The following is a 24,332-nucleotide window of genomic DNA, read 5'->3' as shown; positions in this document are numbered from 1 at the left end:
AGACAGAAAGTCTGTGGGGATGGGAACCTCCAGCTGTTTCTTTGCCAAGGTGTAAATTTCTCATTCACACCCTTTTTCCTGCTGAGGAATGGCCACTTTACCAGGTGATGGTCCATTTGATTTTGTTGACACCTGGCTGAGGCATCAGTTTGCCTTTTATCTCTGAGGAACTGTTTGTGGCTGCTTTTCTTGAAACATGTCTCAGTAATGTCATACAGTAGAATGTTATAACTTTAGATATAAGATTTGCCACACATATTTTACCAGGCCAATAATGATCAACAAATTATGAGTTTTCAAATGATACCTCCCAAGGCATTCTTTGTACAAAATGTGTGATAGTTTTATAAAAGGAGTGAACATAGGGGTGCAGACTGTAACACCAAGGAACAGCTGTATTCATCATAAATGTCTGCAAACAGATTGTAGGTTAGCTAAAACAAAAACAAAAAAACAGTGGGCCAGGTCCTGAGTCTGTGGTATGTAATGGGGGTATGCTTCTTTACACCAACTGAAGATCTGACTTAGTATGATTTTGAGTGGAATAGTTGTAAAAATATCACCTACTACTGGTCTAGCCATTACTTGAAAATACATGCATCACTTGTTCATTTTTATTTCATTTTGCAATTGTCCATTGTTTTTTAAAATTATAGGGCCATATTTACTGTAGTCCTCAAGCTAATGCACAAAAATGTGCATGCAATTATTTTCAGTTCTCAAAAAAGGCTTATCCCTGCAGATAGATCCTTATGTGTGAAAAGCAGATAAAACCTATCTGCTTTAGTTGTGTACACAAATATCTATTTGCATGTGTAAAACACCTGTGAATACAATCTTGTAAATGCAAAATATTTTTTCAGGCACAAAATCTATAGCGGCTTTTAAAAAAGTGGCTCAAAGTGTCTAATATTTGTAGGTGTATATTGCCTCAGCCATCTCATATTTTGGATGTATGATGAACTTGAATACAGGCAATGATATTTTTGCTGTTTTTTAAAAAAAATATTGCCTGTTATTCCAGGAAATATTGCAAAAATTGTTCTGTCAGTTGATGCTGTTTTAGCCAATCAAGACTGACAAAAATAGAAGTATGTAATGAAATCTATAGTAGAAGACATTTAAAAAGTTAACATTTTCTGACAAACTGTTATTTGGTATACTGCATTTTTCTCTAATTTGGCACATGTTGGGGTTTTAATGGCAATCCTGGTGTGAGTATATATGCATAGGTATCGAGATATATTCATACTGAGTATAATTGTGATAAATTTAATTTATTTTATTTAGAGTGGCAAAAGTTGTTGCCCCCAAAAAGATAAAGCTAAATCAGGCTGAAGGGGAACTGAAGATTGCCATGGATGGTCTGAGAAAAAAACAAGCAGCCCTAAAAGAGGTTCAGGACAAATTGGCTATACTCCAACAAACTTTGGAATCAAAGAAGCAGGAGAAGGCTGATCTGGAGAATCAGGTATATAATACATATCAATAATACTATTGCTAATACTGGGGCATTGAAAAAGTTGTTAAAAAATAAGGGGGTTTTGCCCATCACATTTCTGCTTTTAAGCTTCAACCCTGCCAAAGCTTAAATAAAACCCCCAGTTTTAGGCTACCATCGTTTTTGTTCACTCTCATATGGTTATTAAACCATAGCGTAGGTGTGGTATGGAGAATAAGTATGTGATAATTATGAGAATCATAAATGCAAAATATCACATTATATTATATCCCGTATATCTCCAATCATATGTGACTTGAGAATACAGACTGAAATACAGAAATGAAAACATCAGGTGATCCAGAAAGGAAATCATTAGGTGATAAATTTTTCAACACTGCCCTGGCAATTTTACTTTACATTAACCTGGACTGACCACCTCTAGACTGGAGTGAGTGTAGTTAACTATTCATAGTTATTCAGGATTGCCAGTTAATGTCATATGTGGTTGTGGTTTTTTGAATTCATTGCTTGTCCACTAAACAGCCATCAGATATAGAAACTGGTAATGTTTTAGAATCAGTACCCTTTTGTCTAGTAAGACCAATTCTAAAGCTTGCTTTCTTTCCCTTTTCAGTAATTCAGTACTTTACAAAATAATGTGTCCTCACTTTAAAAAAAGAAGATTACATGCATATTTTTAAACAACAGAACAAAGTTCTTCTTCAAGTAGATATAGCAATATATTCCATTTAGGTGTATGTATGCCCAGCACACTGAAGCCATATCTATGGGGCAGCACTCACACCTTGTGGCCGTACCCCCTCCTGTCACTATATAAGGATGGCACTGCCCTGACTTCCCTCAGTTTCTTCTGACTGCCTGTGGCTAGAGTCAGAGCTTGGTGTGGTGTTTTCATCTCAAGTTTTCAGTCTCTGTTTTCTGAGGGTTTTTTTGTTTGTTTTCCTCTAGATCAGGGGACGGCAACCTTTCAGAAGTGGTGTGCTGAGTCTTCATTTATTCACTTTAATTTAAGGTTTTGTGTGCCAGTAATACATCTTAATGTTTTTTAGACGGTCTCTCTCTATAAGTCTATATATTATATAACTAAACTATTGTTGTATGTAAAGTAAACAAGGTTTTCAAAATGTTTAAGAACCTTTATTTAAAATTAAATTAAAATGCTGAGCTTACGTCACTGGCCCGCTCAGCCCACTGCTAGCCTGGGGTTCCGTTCACCTAGGCTGGCAGCAGGCTGAGTGGGGCCTGTGGCGGGACCCTGGCTGGCAAGGGGCCAGCAGCCAGAACCCCAGATTGGCAGCAGGCTGTGTGGGGCCGGCGGCCGGGACCCCAGACTGGGAGTGGGCTGAGCAGCTCAGCCGGCTGCCTCTCAACCCGCTGCCAGTCTGGGATTCAGTCCACCGGCTCCTGCCAGCCAGGGTTCCGGCTGCCGGCCCCTCTTAGCCCGCTGCCGGTCTGGGATCCTGGCCCTGCCCACATAGAGTGGGTACCTACCTTGTCCCTGGTTCTAGTCCATTCTCTTCCTCTCTCTCTGCACTGAGCTGAGGGTGGGAGTGTACTGAGCACAGGGCTGAGGGTGAAGGAGCAGGCTGGGGGTTGGGGTGCAGGGTCTGGCCAGGAGCTAGAATGAGGGAGGGGCTCAGGTTTGGGGCAAGAGGTTTGGGTGTGGAGTGCTTACCTGGGCAGCTCCCATTTTGCGCGAGGAGTGCAAGTGGGAATGTGGGGTGGTGGGAGAGGTGCAGGAGCTCCTGTGTGGTGCTCAGGGTGGGGGTGGGAATGTGGGTGGTACAAGAGTCAGAACATGGGGTGTGAGGGGGCTGGGTATGTGTGGGGGGTGCAGGAGTCAGGGCATGGGATGTGGGGGGCTGGGTATGTGTGGGGGGTACTGGAGTCAGGGCTGGGATCGTGGGGGGTGCAGCGATCAGGGCAGGAGGCTGGGGTGTGTGGGGGGTGCAGGGGTCAGGGCTGAGGGCTGGGTGTGTGTGAGGGGAGTGCAGGGATCAGGGCAGAGGACTGGGATGGGGGGGGTGTAAGGGTCAGGGCAGAGGGCTGGGAGTGTGTGTATGGGGGTGTAGGGGTCAGGGCAGAGGGCTGGGGGTATGGGCTGGGGTCATGGGGATGCTCCCAGCCCCCTGCCCAGAGTGGCTCATAGTAGGGGGCTGGAAAGGATATGCCCTGATTCCACCCCCCTTCCCCAAGGCCCCGTCCCCACCTCTTCTCTGCCTCCTCCCCAGAGCATCGAGTGCGCTGCAGCTCAGCTTCTCCATCTCCCTCACAAGGGCCATCAGCTGATAGGTGGCAGGGAGAGGAAGAGGGGCAGGAATGCAGCACGCTGGGGGAAGAGGTGGGGGAGGGAGGAGCTTGCCTTCTCTGCAGCAGCAGCTGGCAGGACCAAGCTTCTTCATCCTGCCGGGGGAGGGCAGAGAAGAGCGGGCCGGGGGGGGGCAGGATTTTTAATGGCACGCTGCGGCCTGCCAGGATCCCAGCCTGGGTTCGGCAACGGGCTGAGCGGGGCCGGCGGCTGGGACCCGGCAGGCAGCAGCCTGCCATTAAAAATTGGCTCACGTGCTGTCTTTGGCACGCGTGCCATAGATTGCCAACCCCTGCTTTAGATATTCGTTAGTTAGAAGCATATTAGATTTAGTTTAGTGTTAGAGTAGTTGACTGCCCTGTGACTTGTCCTCACCATGGTTCAACCATTGTCTGTCGTGTGTGGGATGGGACATCCCTAGTAGTGATCCCCACACAAGGTGCTTGTTGTGTCTTGGTGAGGAACACATTAAGGAGCGGTGCTCAATCTGTAAGTCATTCTAGGAGAGGATTCAGATGGCAAGAGACTTCTGGCTGAAGCAGCACCTTCTGGAGCAGGCCATGAGGCTTGCTTCAGTACTGAGACCCTTGTCTGACCCGCGGTTGTCTTTGGAACTGACAAGTGTTATCGCTCCATGTTCTGACCCTGCTGTCTCCCACAAGAGGAAAAGGAGTCATTTCCTCTTCTCTGATGCAGCGAGGAAGAGGTCCCAAAAACTAATTGGAATTGTTCCAGGCATTGGAGAGATTCTTCCTCATATTTTAAGAGGAGGCACCATACACCTTCCAGCACAAGGGTGGTCTGCCTAACCACTTTCCAGTACTGCACTGAGATCAGCAGGAGTCCAAAAGGATGGACTTGATGGGGAGGAAGATTTATACCTCCTCTTCCCTGCAGATGCACATTGCAAACCAGAAGGTGTTGCTCTCTAAATACACTTTATTAATTGGATGGCCACATCTAAGTTTGTGAACAAGTTACCAGACGCCTTCAGGGAAGAGTTTAAGGCATTGTTGCAGAAGTCTATATGGTAGCCAAGACTCTGTTACAGTTAGCTCTGAATGTGGCGGGGGCCTTGGCCAGAATTCTGGCATCAGTTGTGACTATGTGCAGGGCCTCATGGCTGTAGAATTTGGGTATTGTGCCCAGTGTGCAGCAGATCATTGGGGACTTACCTTGATGATAAGATTTTGTCTTTGAAAAGGACTGACAAGACCCTGCACTCTTTTAAGGATTCCTGAGCTACTTTGATTATACTGAGCTGTACAGAGACCCCACTATAGTGGGTCAGCAGCAACAGCAGTGATACTACTCGCAGCATTTCTTTGGGCAGTTCCCCTTTCCTATAAGGCAGAAGGACTACCCCATGAAGTGGCATAGATCGCAGAGGTAAAAGCCCTCTGGTTCTGGATTTAACCAGCAGGCTCATCCTCCCACATCATTCAGCAAGCACCCATTTTGACTTGTGTGTCCTGGGCAGTGATTCAGTGGTGACCTCCCCATCTTTGTTCCCCCCATTCAGGGACAGGCTGGCTTGTTTTTACAGTGCTTGGGACTCAATTACCATAGACAGGTGGGTCCTAAACACCTCCAGATGAGGTTATGCCATTCTTCTCCATCCCTCCTCCCCATCTCCTACCGCATGTCTCTTCAGGAGCCCTCTCATGAGACACTGCTCTTCAAGCAGATTCAATCTCTACTGTCTTTGGGAACTGTAGAGGAGGTTCCGCTGAAGCATTGGGGACAGGGATTCTACTCCCGCTATTTCCTGGTTCCCAAACCCAAGGGAGGGTTGAGACCTCTTCTTGGTCTCCTTGACCTCAACAAATTCATCAGATACATGAGATTCCGGATGGTCACACTAACAACTCTTCCCCTGCATTAAATCATAACAGCTAGTTTGCTGCCCTGGACCTTTAGGAATCAGGATGTTTATTTCCATGTATCAAGTCTCTTGACCCACAGGAGATTTCTTCAGTTTGTCATGGCAGACTGGCACTATCAGGTCACCATGCTTCCTTTTGTCTTCCACTCTCTGGTACCAAGTGCATGATTGTAGTGACAGCATACCTCAAGAAGAAGAGAATTCATATCTTCCCATATCTGGACAATTGGTTACTATGGGAATAGTCCAGAGAAGAAGTCCTCTCTCATGTACAGTTCATGTTACGCTTACAAGACCATCTAGGTCTTATCCTAAACAATAGAAAGTCAACACTAGTCCCAAATCAAAGAATCAAGTTCATTGGAATCCTGATAGACTATGAGTTTGAGAGTATTTCTGCTGACTGACTGATTCTATGTGATTCACTATCTGTCTGGAAATGCAGTGTCAGCCCTCAGCCACAGTCTGCGTATGCCTGAGGCTGCTAGGACATGTGGCTGCATTAGGGAGACCAGACAGGAAGTGAGAAAAATTGGGATGGGGGTGGGGAGTAATAGAAAAAAGAAAAAGACCCCAAAATTGGTACTGTCCCTATAAAATTGGGACATCTGGTCATCCTAGGCTGTAGGCACACAGATAGTCCAATTTGACAGATTGTGCCTCTACAAATGTGGCTGAAGTTGGTCTATCGTCTGAATTGTCAGCTCTTGGACGCACTGTCTGACTTCCTCCACTGATCCTGGACTCTTATGGCAGTGGTTCTCAGCTCTGGTCCACTGCTTGTTCAGGGAAAGCCCCTGGCGGGCTGGGCCAGTTTGTTTACCTGCTGCGTCTGCAGGTTCGGCCGATCGCAGTTCCCACTGGCAGTGGTTCACCGCTCCAGGCCAATTGGGGGCTGCAGAAAGTGGTGCGGGCCGAGGGATGTGCTGGCCACTCTTTCCGCAGCCCCCATTGGCCTGGAGCGGTGAACCACTGCCAGTGGGAACTGCGATCGGCCGAACCTGCGGATGTGGCAGGTAAACAAACCAGCCCGGCGCGCCAGGGGCTTTCCCTGAACAAGTGGTGGACCAGAGTTGAGAACCACTGCCTTATGGTGATGGACGGTTCAGGGCAATGTGTCCAGGGTATGCCCTTTGCTTGGTCTCCAGCAATTAGGACTATTGTCACTGATGCCTCCTTAATAGGTTGGGGAGTTCACCTGGAGTTGCTGAACATCCAAACCCTGTGGGCAGAACAGGAAACTTCTCTTTATATTAATGTCCTGGAAGTTTGTGCCATCTACAGTGCCTGACAGGCCCTTCGAGATCATGTCAGGGTCTCAGGACTTTGCTGACAATATTACCGTGATGTGAACAGACATGGGGAGCATACTCCAAAGTGCTGTGTCAAGAGGCAGTCAGGTTCTGGCAGTTTTGTACAGGGGAAAACATTACCCCTGTGGCTGATCATTCACCTGGGATCCAAAATTATCTAGCAGATTCCCTCAGCAGAAATTTCACCCTGAACCATGATTAGTCTCTGAAGCACATAGGAAGGATCAATGAGTTGCACACATACAAAATGGGAAATGACTGCCTAGGAAGGAGTATTGTAGAAAAGGATCTGGGAGTCATAGTGGATCACAAGCTAAATATGCATCAACAATCACAGGTTTCAGAGTAGCAGCCGTGTTAGTCTGTATTCGCAAAAAGAAAAGGAGTACTTGTGGCACCTTTGTTAGTCTCTAAGGTGCCACAAGTACTCCTTTTCTTTATGCATCAACAATTTAACGCTGTTGCAAAAAAAAGAAAACATAATTTTGGGGTGTATTAGCAGGAGTATTGTAAGCAAGACACAATAAGTAATTCTTCCATTCTTCTTTGAGTGCCAGTCCCTATGTGGATTCCAAACATGGGTGCGCATGTGCTGTAGCCATAACTGTTCATAGCAGTGTCCGTTGATCCATGCGTAACGTCATGCATCGGCCATGAGGCTTAAAGAGGCTGCGTGAATTGATATCACTCCAGTTCCTTCTTACTGGTGCCTGACCAGAACTGGAATCCCCACAGAAACTGTTCTTCTGTGCTCTTAGCCACCTAAGAGTACTGTGTTCAAACCTTTCATTGTATATATTTTCTTATCTAGTTAGTTAGTTGTCCGTTATTCATCATAGTTAGTTAGGTTCTCTCCGTGGATTTTCCTTCTTGGGGACTTCTTCTCCCTTCTGGCACAGGCACTATGCCCTGTCAAGCCAGCTTAAAAAACTGTGCCTCATGCCTTCACTCCTTCTCAGTGAGTGACGAACACACCCATTGCCTGTACTGCCTGGGTGACGCCCATATAGGTTCCTGCTGCTCCATCTGCCGCTCAATCCCATTCCAGACTTGAGCAGCTTCTGAACTGCTCTTCTGAACTTCTGAAGCTTCTGAACTTCACTTCTGTAATTTTTAATAGAGCAGGCAATGCGCCCTCATACGGAACTGGACTCGGTTCTGACAGAACCACTGGAGCAGCGCCCATCACTGGCAGCGAGCGCCTCACCAGGTTCCTCACGTGTGGCACTGCCACATCCACCAAAGCCCCAGCACATGCACAAGAAGCATGGGCATAAAGCCGTCTCCCTGATGGGTACCACCTCAAAACTCAGCATTATCTCCCTGAGCTGTGGATAGGTAGGGTGAGAAGTTGCACTTCACAACAGAAGATTCAGCTTCGACTTTGGTTCCGGTCCTGAAGAGAGTGCGCATGGAGCACTGCTCCAAACGCTGCCGCTCACCATCAGCCTCACCTTCTATCCCAAAATCGGGGCCTTCTACTTCACTCCTAGCACCATCAACTCCACTGGGACCCTTGGGCTTGACTCACGCAGTTCTAAACGCTCCGATCTGTTTATCACCTTTGATACCATTGGCAGAGCTGATGTTGCCCTTTACAGGCATTCCACCATGCACTGGACCTCTGACCAGCGCCAGACTTCTTTCTCCAGCCAACGAACTCCTTGTCTTCCATCATTCTCTGCTGGCTATGGTGACGGACAAGCCCCTTTTTCTCATCGACCATCTTCCTGCTCCACGCCTGGCACTGACAGTCCCACCAGCGCCAACGGCTCCTCCTTTCCCGGACCCTTCGGAGTCTGACTCGTCTTCCAACTTGGACATGGCCCTTTTCCCGACTTGCTCTTATACAGCCCAGGCCCTCAACACCAACCTTATCCTCCAGACTATGGTCTTGCAGCTGATCTATGTTCCAGTGGACACTGCTGATGCATGACGACCCCCTACTCCTGGCCTTGCTGGCCCTCAGGGGACACCTACCATCATCACGGTATGCATCATCTGCGCAGCTCATCTCCTGCTCATACCACCACCCTTTGGACACTCCTGCTCCATCAGCCCTGGCTGCACCATCAGAGCCAACCATCCCCTACAGGTGCTTTGTCGTCACTGGACAATACTCTTATTTCACCTTCCCTCTCACCATCAGATGACCACGCAGAGTACCAGTTCCTGCTCGGTCGCATGGCTACTGTTCTCAGTCTTCTGGTGGAAGATATTCAGGACCCCACCACCAATTCCTGGACATCCTTCAACCTCCTGGACCCTCTTGTACAGCCTTACTCATCCACAGTACAGCCGGGCCAGGCAGTGTGGCACACGTCACCATCTTGCACTCCTACACACAAAAGGGAAGAACATTGGTATTTCATTCCCTCTAAGGGCACTGATTTTATTTTTACCCACCCACCACCTAACTCTGTGAATGTGCCCATGAAGAACATTTCAAATCTACCCCCTGTGACTGCGCTGCCAAGAAACTAAACTTCATGGGTCACAAAGTTTATTCATCAGCAGGATTACAGTTCTGTATTGCCAGCTACCAGGTTGTTTTGTTTCTGTCCTACTCTAAGCTGGCAGACTTCCAAGACTCTCTCCCACCAGACTGACAGCAGTATTTCCAGCACCTGCTAGATGAGAGCAAACTGGTAGTCAAGGTTGCTCTCCAGGCCATGGTTGATGGAGCAGACACTGCGTTTCACTCCTTGCCATCAGCATAGTTCTCCGTCATGACTCTTGGCTCCAGTCTAGCAGCTTACCCAAAGCGGTCCAGATGACCCTCAAGGACTTCCCTTTCAATTTTAACAAATTATTCAGTAACAAAACTGATTAGTCCTTTCACTCCCTTAAGAACTCCCGAGCCATTTTCCCTTCTCTGGGCATCTATACTCCAACCCCCACCTGGTGACACCAACATCCATCCTTCCACCCTCTCCCTCAGACCACTTACCAACCATACCCCCAGCAACCACTTGACCCACCTTACCGCCTTCCTCACTTCCAGTGACCCTGGCATTCCTCTTCTGCCACCTTTGCCACCTTCACCTCTTATCAACCATCAAAACAATCCTTTTGACTTTTCTCTTGAGATCTATGAAACCTCTCTGGCCCCTCCAGCCATGCCACAAGTTGTCTTCAGGGGTCCTCTTGCCTTCTTTGCCCACAATTGGGGCAGAATCACGTCTGATCATTGAGTATTGGACATCATCCATTAGGGCTACCTCATTGAATTCCTTTCCTTCCCTCCCCACCACCTACCCAGTGGCCACCCTCCAGACCTTTCCTAGACCATCTTCTCCACGATGAAGCTACCGTGCTCCACCATAGGGGTGTCATAGAACCTGTTCCATGATGCTACCATAGTCGTGGCTTTTATTCCCCCTGTTTCCTCATTCTGAACAAAGGGGTTGGTCTCCACCCCCTCTTGGACCTCTGCTCCCTTAACAAGTTTATTCGCAACTTTCATTTCCAGATGGTCACCCTCCCCCTCAGTACCCCATGGAGCTTGGTTCGTGGCTCTCGATGTGAAAGATGCATACTTTCACATAGACCTCCAACACGCTCATGACAAATTCCTTCTCTTCATTGTGGGCAGTACCCATTATCAATTCTGCATCCTTCCTTTTGGGATTGCTACTGTTTGCCCCCGACCCCGTGTTTTCATGAAGGTCTTCGTGGTTTTGGTGGCCCACATGCACCAACTGGGCCATAGCCTTTTTCTTTACCTGAACAACTGGCTTCTCATGGCACCCTCTTGCTCCTGCCTCCTTGCCACCATACAGACTCTATGTGCCCTCCTTCACAGTTTGGGTATTTGCATCTATGAGTAAAAGTCGATCCTTGTCCCTACCCGCACACTTACTTTTATAGGGGCATACCTGCACTCTGTTGCTGCCCATGTCTTTCTCCCCCAGGACAGCTTCACTGCCCTCATTTCCCTTATTGCAACGCTCCAACACTGTTCACCCACATGCGTCTGTCAGTGCCTCTCCCTCCTGGGCCACATGGCGGCCTGCACTGCTGTTATGCTGTATGCCCACCTCCATATGCATTGCCTTCAACACTGGCTTCACAATATCTATGAGCCGCAGTCGGATCACCTAAACAAATTCTTGTCCTCTTCGCTTCTGTGTTAGCTTCCTTCACCTGGTGGTGCAACCCATCCGCAGTCCTAGCAGGCATACCATTTGCACTTCCCACACCCACTTACCACAGATGCGTCTTTGGTGGGCTGGGGTGCCCATCTCAGGGATCGCATGACACAGGGCCTTTGGTCACGACGGGAAGTGCAGATACATATCAACATCCTAGAACTATGCAGTCTCTCTTGCCTGTCAATTCTTTCTACCCTCCCTCTGCTCCCACCATATTCAAATACTGTCAGACAACATGACAGCGGTCATATACATCAAGAAGCAGGGTCTTTGTATGGAAGCCATCTGCCTTTGGAACTGGTGCCAAGATCACCTTACGTGCTGGGCACTTACAATTCTCTGGTGGACAAACTGAGCCGATCCTTCCACGCAAACCATGAGTGGGAGCTCCACAACCCCACTCTCCAGTCCCTCTTTTGTCAGTGGGGCACGCCATGTTGGGATCTCTTTGCAACACCAGTAAACCACAAGCTTCTGTTCTGATCTCAGGGGGAGCATGGGCCCAGGATCTCAGGGCGACATCCTTCTCATTCCCTGGACTTTGGATCTTCTCTACGTCTTCCCACCTGTTCCCCTTTCCCCCCAGGTCCTACGCAAGATACGCAAGGACCGGGCAATGTTCATCTTTGTAGCTCTCTCCTGGCCTTACCAATACTGGTTCACTGATCTTCTCCACCTCTCTGCTCACCCTCCAATTTTCCTCCCCACTATCCCGGATCTCCTGACATAAGACCGCAGGTGACTGCGATACCCCAACCTGTGCCCTCTTCACCTCATGGCCTGGTATTTGGTTGGGGATCACATGTAGACCAGGTCTGTTCTACGCCCATCTGTGAAATCCTCACTAACAGTAGGCACCAATCCACTTGCACCTGTTAAGCTGCTAAGTGGCGCCACTTCACTGCTTTGGCACATCATTGCCACATCTCAACAGATATCTCCATTCCTATTCTCCAGGACTACTTCCTCCATCTCCGCCAATTGGGCCTAGTGCCCTTCTCTATCCATGGTTTCAGAGTAGCAGCCGTGTTAGTCTGTATCTGTAAAAAGAAAAGGAGTACTTGTGGCACCTTGGAGACTAACAAATTTATTGGAGCATAAGCTTTTGTGAACTACAGCTCACTTCATCTTCATATTTACCTACATGCGTCCAGCTTTCATCCAGATCACGCCACACAATCCATTGTCTACAGCCAAGCTCTACGATACAACCGCATTTGCTCCAATCCCTCAGACAGAGATAAACATCTACAAGATCTCTATCAAGCATTCTTACAACTACAATACCCACCTGCTGAAGTGAAGAAACAGATTGAGTACCCAGAAGTTACCTACTACAGGACAGGCCCAACAAAGAAAATAACAGAACGCCACTAGCCATCACCTTCAACCCCCAACTAAAACCTCTCCAATGCATCATCAAGGATCTACAACCTATCCTGAAGGATGACCCATCACTCTCACAGATCTTGGGAGATAGGCCAGTCCTTGCTTACACACAGCCCCCCAACCTGAAGCAAATACTCACCAGCAACCACACAACAAAAACACTAACCTAGGAACCTATCCTTGCAACAAAGCCTGTTGCCAACTGTGTCCACATATCTATTCAGGGGACACCATCATAGGACCTAATCACATCAGCCACACTATCAGAGGCTCATTCACCTCTGCATCTACCAATGTGATATATGCCATCATGTGCCAGCAATACCCCTCTGCCATGTACATTGGCCAAACTGGACAGGCTTTACGTAAAAGAATAAATGGACATAAATCAGACGTCAAGAATTATAACATTCAAAAACCAGTCGGAGAACACTTCAATCTCTATGGTCACTTGATTACAAACCTAAAAGTTGCAATTCTTCAACAAAAAAAACTTCAAAAACAGACTCCAAGGAGAGACTGCTGAATTGGAATTAATTTGTAAACTGGATACAATTAACTTAGGCTTGAATAAAGACTGGGAGTGGATGTGTCATTACACAAAGTAAAATTATTTCCCCTTGTTTATTTCCCCTCCTACTGTTCTTGTCAACTGCTGGAAATGGCCCACCTTGATTATCACTACAAAAGGTTCTCCCTCCCTCCCCCGCTCTCCTGCTGGTAATAGCTCACCTTTCCTGATCACTCTTTGTATGGTAACACCCATTGTTTCATGTTCTCTGTGTATGTAAAATCTCCCCACTATATTTTCCACTGTATGCATCTGATGAAGTGAACTGTAGCTCACGAAAGCTTATGCTCCTCTATCCATGTTCACCTAGTTGCACTCAGTCCCTTCCTCCCTCCCATGGATGACTTCTCCATCTTTACTCACCCAACAACTTCTCAATTCCTCTGGGGCTTCCTCAATGTTTTTCCCCCTGTACAAAGGCCTGCCTCACCTTTCGATATCAATTTGGTCTTCTAGGCTCTCAACAAGACCCCTTTTAAACCCCTGACCACCTGCTCCTTCACCCACATCTCCATAAAGGTTATCTTCTTGGTGGCCATCACCTCCGCACTCCGTGTCAGTGATCGGGCAGCCATGATGGCGGATTCCCCATTCACCATCTTTCATAAGTACAAAATCTCCTTTTGCCTACACCCCAAGTTTCTGCTCGAGGTGGCTTCCTCTTTCCACCTCAACCAAAGTATACACCTCCCACACCCCAAACTATTCTACCCCAAACCCCACGCCTCATCCATGGAATGTGCCTTCCACGCCCTTGACATCTGTTGGACACAAGCCTTTTATCTCCATCGCACTTGCGCATCCCCCTGGCTCTTTGTTGCCGTCGCGGAGTGCTGCCGCAGCTCTGCCCTCTCCTTGCAATGTCTCTCCAAGTGTCTCTCCTGCTGCATCAAGACCTGCTATGAGCTATCAGACACTCCACTCTTGTTGGGAATCACGGCACACTCCACACGGGCATATGCCGTCATGTCAGCCTTCCTCATGGACATTCCGTAGCAGGACATATGTCGAACTGCTACTTGGTCCTCTGTCCCCACCTTCTCCACTCATTGCGCCATTGCTTCCTCCACAACAACGGGTGCTGCAGTTGTTCACAGACTTGATCTTTTCGAGAGCCCTCGCATCCACCTCCTTCCTGACCACGGCTTGCTATTCTACCATGTTTGGAATCCACATAGGGACCAGCACTCGAAGAAGAAGAGAAAGTTACTTACTGTAAGTGGAGGTTCTTCGAGATATGTGGTCCTCATCTGGATTCCAATCCTGTCCTCCTTCCCTTCTGCTCCCGGCCCCTCTGTTGCTGGGTAAAAGGGAACTGGAGTGGCCTCTTAAAGCCTAGGATGCGCCACGTGGACAATACATGTGCAAGTCAATGGACACTACTATGAACAGTTCCGGCTCCGGTACATGGCATGCATGCACATTCGCATTTGGAATCCAGATAGGACATTGTAAACAACTTGATAGGACATTGTAAACAACTTGAATTGGGAGCTGGTGGGGATTCTGCCCAACCCCCCACAGTCGAGAAGTGAATGTAAAAGAATTGAATTAAATTATTATTAAATCATACCTTTTGTTAATGTGGAAAAATACTTTAAAAGACTACTTCATTAAAAAAACAACCTACAATGTGAATTCATAAGCATGTTTTTGAGAGAAGGCACATGAGCACTGGGTCACTTCCTCAAATATTGATATTTTCTATATCACATACAAAGTTATTAGGAGTTCAATCATAGAATATTAGGGTTGGAAGAGACCTCAGGAGGTCATCTAGTCCAGTCCCCTGCTCAAAGCAGGACCAACACCAACTAAATCATCCCAGCCAAGTCTTTGTCAAGCAGGGCCTTAAAAACCTCTAATGATGGAGATTCCACCACCTCCCTAGGTAACCCATTTCAGTGCTTCACCACCCTCCTAGTGAAATAGTGTTTCCTAATATCCAACTTAGACCTTCCCCACTGCAACTTGAGACCATTGCTTCTTGTTCTGTCATCTGCCACCACTGAGAACAGCCTAGCTCCATCCTCTTTGGAACCCCCTTTCAGGTAATTGAAGGCTGCTATCAAATCCCTTCTCACTTTTCTCTTCTGCAGACTAAATAACCCCAGTTCCCGCAACCTCTCCTCGTAAGTCATGTGCCTCAGCCCCCTAATCATTTTTGTTGCCCTTCACTGGACTCTCTCCAATTTGTCCACATCCTTTCTGTAGTGGGGGGGACCAAAACTGTATGCAATACTCCAAGTGTGGCCTCATCAGTACCAAATAGAGGGGAATAAACACTTCCCTCAATCCGCTGGCAGTGCTCCTATTAATACAGCCCAATATGCCATTGGTCTTCTTGGCAACAAGGGCACACTGCTGACTAATATCCAGCTTCTCATCCACTGTAATCCTCAGGTCCTTTTCTGCAGAACTGCTGCTTAGCCAGTCAGTCCCCAGCCTGTAGCGGTGCATGGGATTTTTCTTTCCTAAGTGAAGAACTCTGTATTTGTCCTTGTTGAACCTCATCAGATGTCTTTTGGCCCAATCCTCCAATTTGTCTAGGTCACTCTGGACCCTATCCCTACCCTCCAACATATCTACTTCACCCCCCATCTTAGTGTCATCTGCGAATTTGCTGAGGGTGCAATTAATCCCATCATCCAGATCATTAATAAAGATATTGAACAAAACCGGCCCCAGGACCGACCCCTGGGGCACTCCGCTTAATACCTGCTGCCAACTAGACATCGAGCCGTTGATAACTACCTGATGAGTCTGACAATCTAGCCAGTTTTCTATCCACTTTATAGTCCATTCATCCAATCAATTATTCTTTAACTTGCTGGCAAGAATACTGTGGGAGACCGTATTAAAAGCTTTGCTAAAGTCAAGATATATCGCATCCACCGCTTTCCCCATATCCACAGAACCTGTTATCTCATCATAGAAGGCAATCAGGTTGGTCAGGCATGACTTGTCCTTGGTGAACCCATGTTGACTGTTCCTGATCACCTTCCTCTCCTCCAAGTGCTTCAAAATGGATTCCTTGAGGACCTGCTCCATGATTTTGCCGGGGTCTGAAGTGAGGCTGACCTGACTGTAGTTCCCCAGGTTCTCTTTTTTCCCTTTTTTTTATATGGGTACTATATTTACCTTTTTCCAATTGTCCGGGACCTCCCCCGATCACCACGAATTTTCAGAGATAATGACCAATGGCTCTGCAATCACATCAGCCAACTCCCTCAGCGCCCTTGGATGCATTAGATGTGGACCCATGGTCTTGTGCACATCCAGCTTTTCTAAATAGCCCTTAACCTATTCTTTCACCACTGAGGGGTGCTCACCTACTCACCATGCTGTGTTGCCCAGTGCAGCATTCTGGGAGCTGCCCTTGTCTGTGAAGACAGAGGCAAAAAAAGCATTGAATACTTCAACTTTTTCCACATTATCTGTCACTGGTTGCCTCCCCCATTCAGTAAGGGTCCCACACTTTCCCTGACCTTCTTCTTGTTGCTAACATATCTGGAGAAACCCTTCTTGTTACCTTTCACATTCCTTGCTAGCTGCAACTCCAATTGTGCCTTGGCCTTCCTGATTACACCCCTGTATGCTCTATCAATATTTTTATACTCCTTCCTAGTCATCTGTCCAAATTTCCACTTCTTATAAGCTTCCTTTTTGAGTTTAAGCTCATCAAAGATTTCACTGTTAAGCCAAGCTGGTCACCTGCCATATTTTCTATTCTTTTTATACTTCGGGATGCTTTGTTCCTGCACCCTCAATAAGGCGTCTTTAAAATACAGTCAGCTCTCCTGGACTCCTTTCCCCCTCATATTATCCTCCCAGGGGATCCTGCCCATCAGTTCCCTAAGGGAGTCAAAGTCTGCTTTTCTGAAGTGCAGGGTCCGTATTTTGTTACTCTCCTTTCTTCCTTTTTTCAGGAACTCAACCATCTCATGGTCATGCTGCCTAGGTTGCCACCCACTTCTACTTCCCCTACCAATTCTTCCCTATTTGTAAGCAGCAGGTTAAGAGGAGCATGGCCCCTAGTTGGTTCCTCGAGCATTTGTACCAGGAAGTTGTCCCCAACACTCTCCAAAAACTTCCTGGATTGTCTGTGCACTGCTGTATTGCTCTCCCACCAGATGTCAGTGTGATTGAAGTCCCCCATTAGAACCAGGGCCTGTGATCTGGAGACTTCAGTTAGTTGTCCAAAGAAAGCCTAGTCTACTCATCCTTCTGATCTGGTGGTCTGTAGTACACGCCCACCACGACATCACCCTTGTTGCTCTCGCCTCTAAACTTAACCCAAAGACTCTCAACAGACTTTTCTCCAGCTTCAAACTGGAGCTCTAAGCAATCATACCATTCTCTTACATACAGTATAACTCCTCCACCTTTCCTCCTGTACCAGTCCTTCCTGAACAGTTTATACCCCTCCATGAATGTGTTCCAGTCATGTGAACTGCCCCACCAGGTTTCTGTTGTTCCAATCACATCATAGTTCCTTGATTGTGCCAGGACTTCCAATTCTTCCTGCTTGTTTCCCAGGCTTCTTGCATTCATGTACATGCACCTAAGGAAACTAGCCAATTGCCCTACTTTCTCAGTATTGTGTTTCCTCCTGGTATCCCACTCCCCCACTTACCTCTGGGCTTAGGTCACCATCCCCTGGTGAACCTATTTTAAAGCCTCCTCACTAGGTTAGCAAGCCTGCCTGCGAAGATGCTCTTCCCTCTCTTTGTTAGGTGAATCCCATCTCTTCCTAGCAATCCTTCTTTCCAGAACAACATCCCATGATCGAAATATCCAAAGCCCTCTCTCCCACAGCACCTGTGTAACCACACATTCACCTCCACAATTCAATGGTCCCTACCAAGGTCTTTTCCTTCAACAGGGAGGATGGACAAGAACATGACTTGCGCCTCAAACTTCCTTTATCCTTCTTCCCAGAGCCATGTAGTCTGCAGTGATCTGCTCAAGGTCATTCTTGGCAGTATCATTGGTGCCCACATGAAGAAGTGGGAAGGGGTAGTGGTCCGAGGTCTTGATCAGTCTCGGCAAAAAACTCTGTCACATCCTGGATTCTAGCCCCAGGCAAGCAGCGCACTTCTTGAGTCTCCTGATCTGGTCAGCAGATGGATACTCCGTCCCCCTTAAGAGAGAGTCCCCTACCACCACCACCCATCTCCTCCTCTTGGGAGTGGTGGTCATGGAACCCCCATCCCTAGGACAATGTATCCCATGCCTTCTGGCCGATGGGGTCTCCTTCTGATCCCTTCCCTTAGAGTGCTCTTCCAAATCCTTCTCCACAGTAGTACCTGTTGAGAGAGCTCAAAACGGTTTCGCACCTCTATCTGAATTGGGGGTACATAGGTTCTCCTCTTTCTTCTTCTGGAGATCACTTGCTGCCAATACTCTTCCCCATTCTGCACTGCACTCTGGTTCTTTAGCATGTTTTGCTTCCAGAACCAAACACTAACTTCTATCCAGAAAAATCTTCTTTTTCTCTGATGCAATGCAGGGGTGGATACCTGGTTCTCCAGTCCTTTAATCTTCTCTTCCAATATGCAGACCAGCTTGCACTTCGTACAGATGAAGTCGCGTCTGTCCTCTGGGAGAAAGACAAACATGGCACATTCTGAGCAGGTCGCAACAGCTGATTGCTCACTATCCATGTCTTTTTTCTAAGAGGCTCCTCAGATGTTGTATGTACAGCTCACAGGAGCCTGAAAGGAAAAACACTCTATGCAAACTCCTCACAGGCAAATTCCCAGGCAAACTTCCTTTGTTTGCCTGTCCTCGGTTCGCCACTGTTCAATGTTTTATATGAACTTCATAATTTATTTGGAAGTAACAGTAACTCTTAACTGTCATGGACTTTGTCTCAGTACAAGTAAGCAAGATAATTTGTCACACAGATTATTTTCCTTCTTCAGACTTTTAAACATTTAATCAAGTTTTTGTTTATTGAAATTTTAAAAAAATCAGTGCATACAGGCAAATAATTGAAGGATGTCCTCTGACTGTTCATCATATGACGTAAATCAAAACCTGTAAATAATCCACAGCACAAGTGCTGCCATTATATGCAATTTATTTTTTGTTTTTGAGGTTGACCTGTGCAGCAAAAAGCTACAGAGAGCAGAACAACTGATTGGAGGCCTTGGTGGTGAGAAAACTCGCTGGAGCCAGACTGCTCTAGAGCTGGGGAGGCAGTACATCAATTTGACTGGAGATATCCTCATTTCTTCAGGAATTGTGGCTTACCTGGGAGCCTTCACATCCAGCTATAGACAAGTAATGAATGACAGTGTTTTATCTAAATGGTTTTGTATTAAACCAACCAAACATTTTTTTCTCCTGCTAAAATATTTAGATTTTTAAAAACATGTTTTAATTGACTTCAAAAATGACTTCAAACATGTCAAGAATTGAAAAAACAGTTTTTTCTTTGTGTGTGTGTGTGTGTGTGTGTGTTTGCGTGTGTGTGTGTGTGCGCGCGTATGTGTATAAGACTTTGAACTTCACTTAGAAGAACTCAGGGGAACTCTTCATTCATATTTCTTTACTATTTGCTAACAACATTAATTGTAAAATACCTGAACCTTGGGGTTGGTTTTCTCAAATGTCTGTAAAATGACTGCAAGTAACTTTATGCCTCATGGCCTTGATTTACTACCATTCTAGTCAATGCCTAAATTCACACTGAGTTCTGTGGGAGCAGGAGCAGGTCCTATGTCTGCAGACATAGTCACTGACACTGGTCAGCAACTAGAGTGTAAATGTATTTAAAGTGTAATAATTCGTTAGAAAAAGGAGAAGCAGGGAAATAAAGTAGATTTAATATCATAATCAATTTGTATGTTTAATTCCCATTGACATAAGTGGAAGTTTTGTGTGTAAAATAACTACAGGATTAGGATGTGTCGTCAAAATTTTCAACTAGCTGCTCATTTTGAATGCCTCCATTTTTGGATGCCTAATTTGATGCACTTTTGCTCTTATGTTCAGATTTGCTGAACAGCTGGATCTCTCATTGGCTTCAGCTGAAGAAATGATTGCTCAACACAGCTGAAAATCAAGCTCAGGTTGTCAAAAGTTGGGGACCCAAAATTAGAGGCATCTAAAATCAATGACCACTTTTGAAAATTGAGTCTAACATTTGAGCCTAAATCTTTTTTTTCCTTATCTCCACTTACCTACTTTTACTGTCTTATCTTCCCTTATCTTTCTTTCTTTAGAAAATTCTGTAAGATCTCCCAAACTTTATTTTTTCATCATTTCCATATTTTGACATTATTCTTTTAGTCTTTTACTTTGCAAGAGCTTATTTTGCCTGCAGTTTTTTCCCGTTCCCAATTACTGAATTTTGAGAGAATGTAATTGTGTATTGAATGAAAGCAGCCATTTATCATGCATATATAGTATGGCTAGGTATCAGAACTTTGGGAAAAGGTAATTGGAGTTCTGAAAAGTGGCGATTGGGGGATCCTGCATGCCAGTCTGGACAAGCAAAGGCAATTTTGTTCTTATTCGTTTAGCAGTAACTAAACTTTACTGGTTTTACTCAAGAAATTTAGTTTAGTGTTTTATGGGGCTGGTGGTGGGAACTCATTGTCTGATATGAAACTAAAGTGTTTCCTTCTTTGTATAACAGTAGCTGTGACCTTCTAACAGCTATTTTTTATTTTAATATATATACGGCCTCTTTGTCGTTGTCTGTGTTATCATTATGTATTCATTTGGTGGCTGTTTCAGCCTTTCCTGAGACTCTGGATAGTACTTTCACATTTGCTCATTTTGCAGTTTCTCATTCTCTCAGGAAGCTAATTCCTTTATTTCCTCCAGTTTTTCAAAGAACAAAGCTTTTATATCTTTTTGGCATCTTGGTTTTGAATAAAGTACTAGAGCCTTCAGTTGACATTTCTGTGAATGTTCTCTATCCCCTGAGAATCATTTCCTTTCATTCTAAATTTGTGATTACTGTTGCCTTGGAAAGGGACATGAATAAACTTCAGGCTTTGATGTTCACTCTTTTGTTTAGAGTGCTGTGTTTTGTAAGGACAATAAAATGCTTTGGCCTAATCCAAAGCTTTCAGTCAAGTTGTGTCTCAATTCCATGTGAAACAGTCTGTTTGTCTTAGGCTATATCAGGGGTCGGCAACCTTTCAGAAGTGGTGTGCCGAGTCTTCATTTATTCACTCTAATTTAAGGTTTCACGTGCCAATAATACGTTTTAATGTTTTTAGAAGGATTCTTTCTATAAGTCTTTAATATATAACTAAACTATCATTGTATGTAGAGTAAATAAGGTTTTAAAAATGTTTAAGAAGCTTCATTTAAAATTAAATTAAAATGCAGAACCCCCCGGACCGATGGCCAGACCCGGGCAGTGAGTGCCACTGAAAATCACATTGTGTGCTGCCTTTGGCACGCATACCATAGCTTGCCTACTCCAGGCTATATCTACACTTAAAACACTACAGTGGCTCATTCTCCACCTACCAGACTTGGGGGAGGAGGAGGCAGAGCTCAGGATTCTGCTTTGCAGCAGAGTGGTGGCATAGGGGCTTCTACCCAGCGGGGAAGGGGGGTCTTGGGGCTTTTGCTCTGCAGGGCGCTGTGGTCAAAATTCAGGTTGTGCATTTGATTGGGATTGTGAAGAATTGGATGTATGTATTGTGATTCATTATTTGTTGGAATTAAAAGGGATTTTTTCTATGGAGATGAGGAGATGGAGTGCATTTGGATATTAGGATGTTTGGGTAGTAAGTCATGTGAATTGAGGCCGCTGTGGCTATTAATGTTGCCTTAACTGGTAAATTTTTTTTTAAATTGCATTAAGAGGAAATGTAACCTTCATTTCAAGTGAATGAAGTTTTTTGTGTAGGAATAAATATTGTACTATTGCTATTATCACGAATATATCATTGAAAAATAAAAGGATGCAGTTGACAAATCTGCATTAGCTGAAAATGTTTGCCTCAGCTAAGAGTTCACAGACCATTATTAAAATCTGATTAGCTTAGGAACAAAATCTTATGTTTAGCTAGGGAAAGTAGTGTAATCTCAAAGTGACGTTTGACTAGGGTGAGCACAATTTTAAAACATGTTCTGTTTAAAATATAAACCTCCTCAAATGCCAGCAGATCCAGACCCAGTAGGTTCCAGTTACGTAGGGAAATCCTTCAGTGTCAAAAAGCTATCATAACTCCTACATCATCCATTCTCCAGGCCCTTGTATGGTATGTGTCTGAAAATGGCATGTGTCTGGAGCATCCCTATGCCATAGCAATCAGCTGCCATAAAGGCATCCTGTGTAGAACTGACCTCAAGAACAGGGGAATGCAAATGTAGCCTAAAGCCAGATATGTTGGTTCATCTCTTCTTCCTTGCACTGAGCGTAGCTCAGCGTGACTGAAGGAACTGGCCCTGTATGTTCTACATGAACAGTGGTTACTGTTCTAATTTCTTATGTGTGTTTTTTTTAGTGTTTAGACAAGTACAGAAATGACATTACTGTAGCAGTGGTTTGGGGGAAAGAGTTGAAAAAATATAGATAAATGTATTGACAGTTTTATAAATCTTATAAATGTAATAGGGAACAGACAAAACTTTGGTTAACATTTGCATTCTTGTCTTCTAGAATCAAACAAATGAGTGGACATCAGTGTGTAAAATGAGAGATATTCCTTGCTCAGATGATTTTTCCCTAACAAATACTTTGGGAGAACCTGTTAAGATCAGAGCTTGGAACATTGCTGGATTACCATCTGACATGTTTTCTATTGATAATGGTATCATTATCTCGTAAGTAGAAAATTCACATCTGCTAGCTTTCATTAAATAGCTTCTTACAGCATACTTTTCAGTTATTACTTTTATGGACACATTATATTACTCTGTGGCAAGTTCAACAATTAAACTAAACAAAAACAAGGCTGTTTCTATTTTTTACTATATATTTTTTTCAAGACTTCTAGTGTGTAAAGTAATTCACTCCCCTCTTTTAATTCTCATGAGTTGCTATAGAGGGATTGAATTTTTTTGATGTCAGAAGGTTGCAATAAACTACATTTTATGAACACGTGTACTAATTTTACTTGTAAATGACAGCAAATTTTGGATTCCTCTTGGTAGAGTAAACTTGGAGTAGACTAACAGCAGGAAATGTTCAGCTCTATGAAATGAGACTTATTCTGAAGCTCTAATAGATTAATACCCTGCACTTGTGGAATTCAGAGGCAGTCCAACGTTGTTGCTGGACGCTCCAGGACTATGCCTCAGGCCACCAGCAGAGTTCTTCCGAAGCTGTAGAAATACCCCAGCAACCAATTATTAGCATTAAACAACAACAAACTTTGTATAATGAATTAATGAACCTTAAGGCAAATATATGTTCAATTCTCCCTTTAGATAAAAATTTCAATTTGCTACACATTTTATTCCCATCACTTAGCAGACTACCTTGGTGGGGAGCTTCTAATGGAAAATGATCAAATTCTGCTGCACAGCTTCTCTTCTCCTTCATCACTATTGGGAAGTAGTGAGCAGTGAATAAAGTAGGTTGGAGTGGGAGAAGAAGCAGATTTTAAGTACAGGAGTTTTGTGGTAGAATATTGAAAGTGTCTCTCCAATCCATATAAAGTTAGAGCTTTGTGATTCAAAGAATTATTTGGGAACCGACTCTGGGCACCTTCCTACCAATAGAAGGTTTCCATTTGTCTGCAGAGGCTATTTTGCAAATCTTGCTGAGATGAGGCTTATACACCTTACCCACCAATGCCACTAGTGACCTTGTAGATGAAGTCTTCATTCCTAGTCTTTAAATAGTTTCCTGGATGCCCAGCACACCAACTGATTTTAACATCTTGTCTGCAGCAACTTTGAGGCCCTAAGGCTCTGTCATGTTGAATAGAGTGAGATGAACAGGATACAGTTGGCTAGTGTATTGCATGTGCTTCAGATATCTCTTTAGAACTCTAGGAATGCCTATTTATGCTACAACCTTTTAAAGAGATGCTAAAGATGGGTACAGAATGATGGGGAAACTGTTTCTCTGGAACTAAGGAAAGAAGAACTTACATTGAACAGAAAGGTTTCTGGAGTTATAAGAGTGATCTTTTCCTTGTGGCAACAGCAACGTGGTACTTGTATAAATAGGGGAACTAGTTCCAAAACCTGGCTTCATGAAGTAAAGCCAAATAGAAATGTCAGTAACAAGCTTGTTTACGTTAATCAGACTGACTGATTAAA

At 45.1% G+C, this 24,332-nt stretch overlaps 1 protein-coding gene across 1 annotated transcript in view; it reads left to right on the top strand.

Moving 5' to 3' along the window:
• Positions 1–24,332, top strand: part of DNAH7 (dynein axonemal heavy chain 7) — a 308,475-nt gene that overhangs the window by 224,091 nt on the left and 60,052 nt on the right. Inside the window, exons 44-46 of the mRNA XM_038420958.2 lie at positions 1,291–1,471; positions 19,188–19,373; positions 22,723–22,886. Of these exons, the coding sequence (XP_038276886.1) occupies positions 1,291–1,471; positions 19,188–19,373; positions 22,723–22,886 (531 nt within the window). The remainder of the gene's footprint in view (positions 1–1,290; positions 1,472–19,187; positions 19,374–22,722; positions 22,887–24,332) is intronic.

This window comes from Dermochelys coriacea, chromosome 11 (genome assembly GCF_009764565.3).
Source record: "Dermochelys coriacea isolate rDerCor1 chromosome 11, rDerCor1.pri.v4, whole genome shotgun sequence".
NCBI classification, from domain to species: Eukaryota; Metazoa; Chordata; order Testudines; family Dermochelyidae; genus Dermochelys; species Dermochelys coriacea.
Note: the sequence above shows the minus strand (reverse complement) of the source record. Positions and strands in the feature narration are given on the sequence as shown.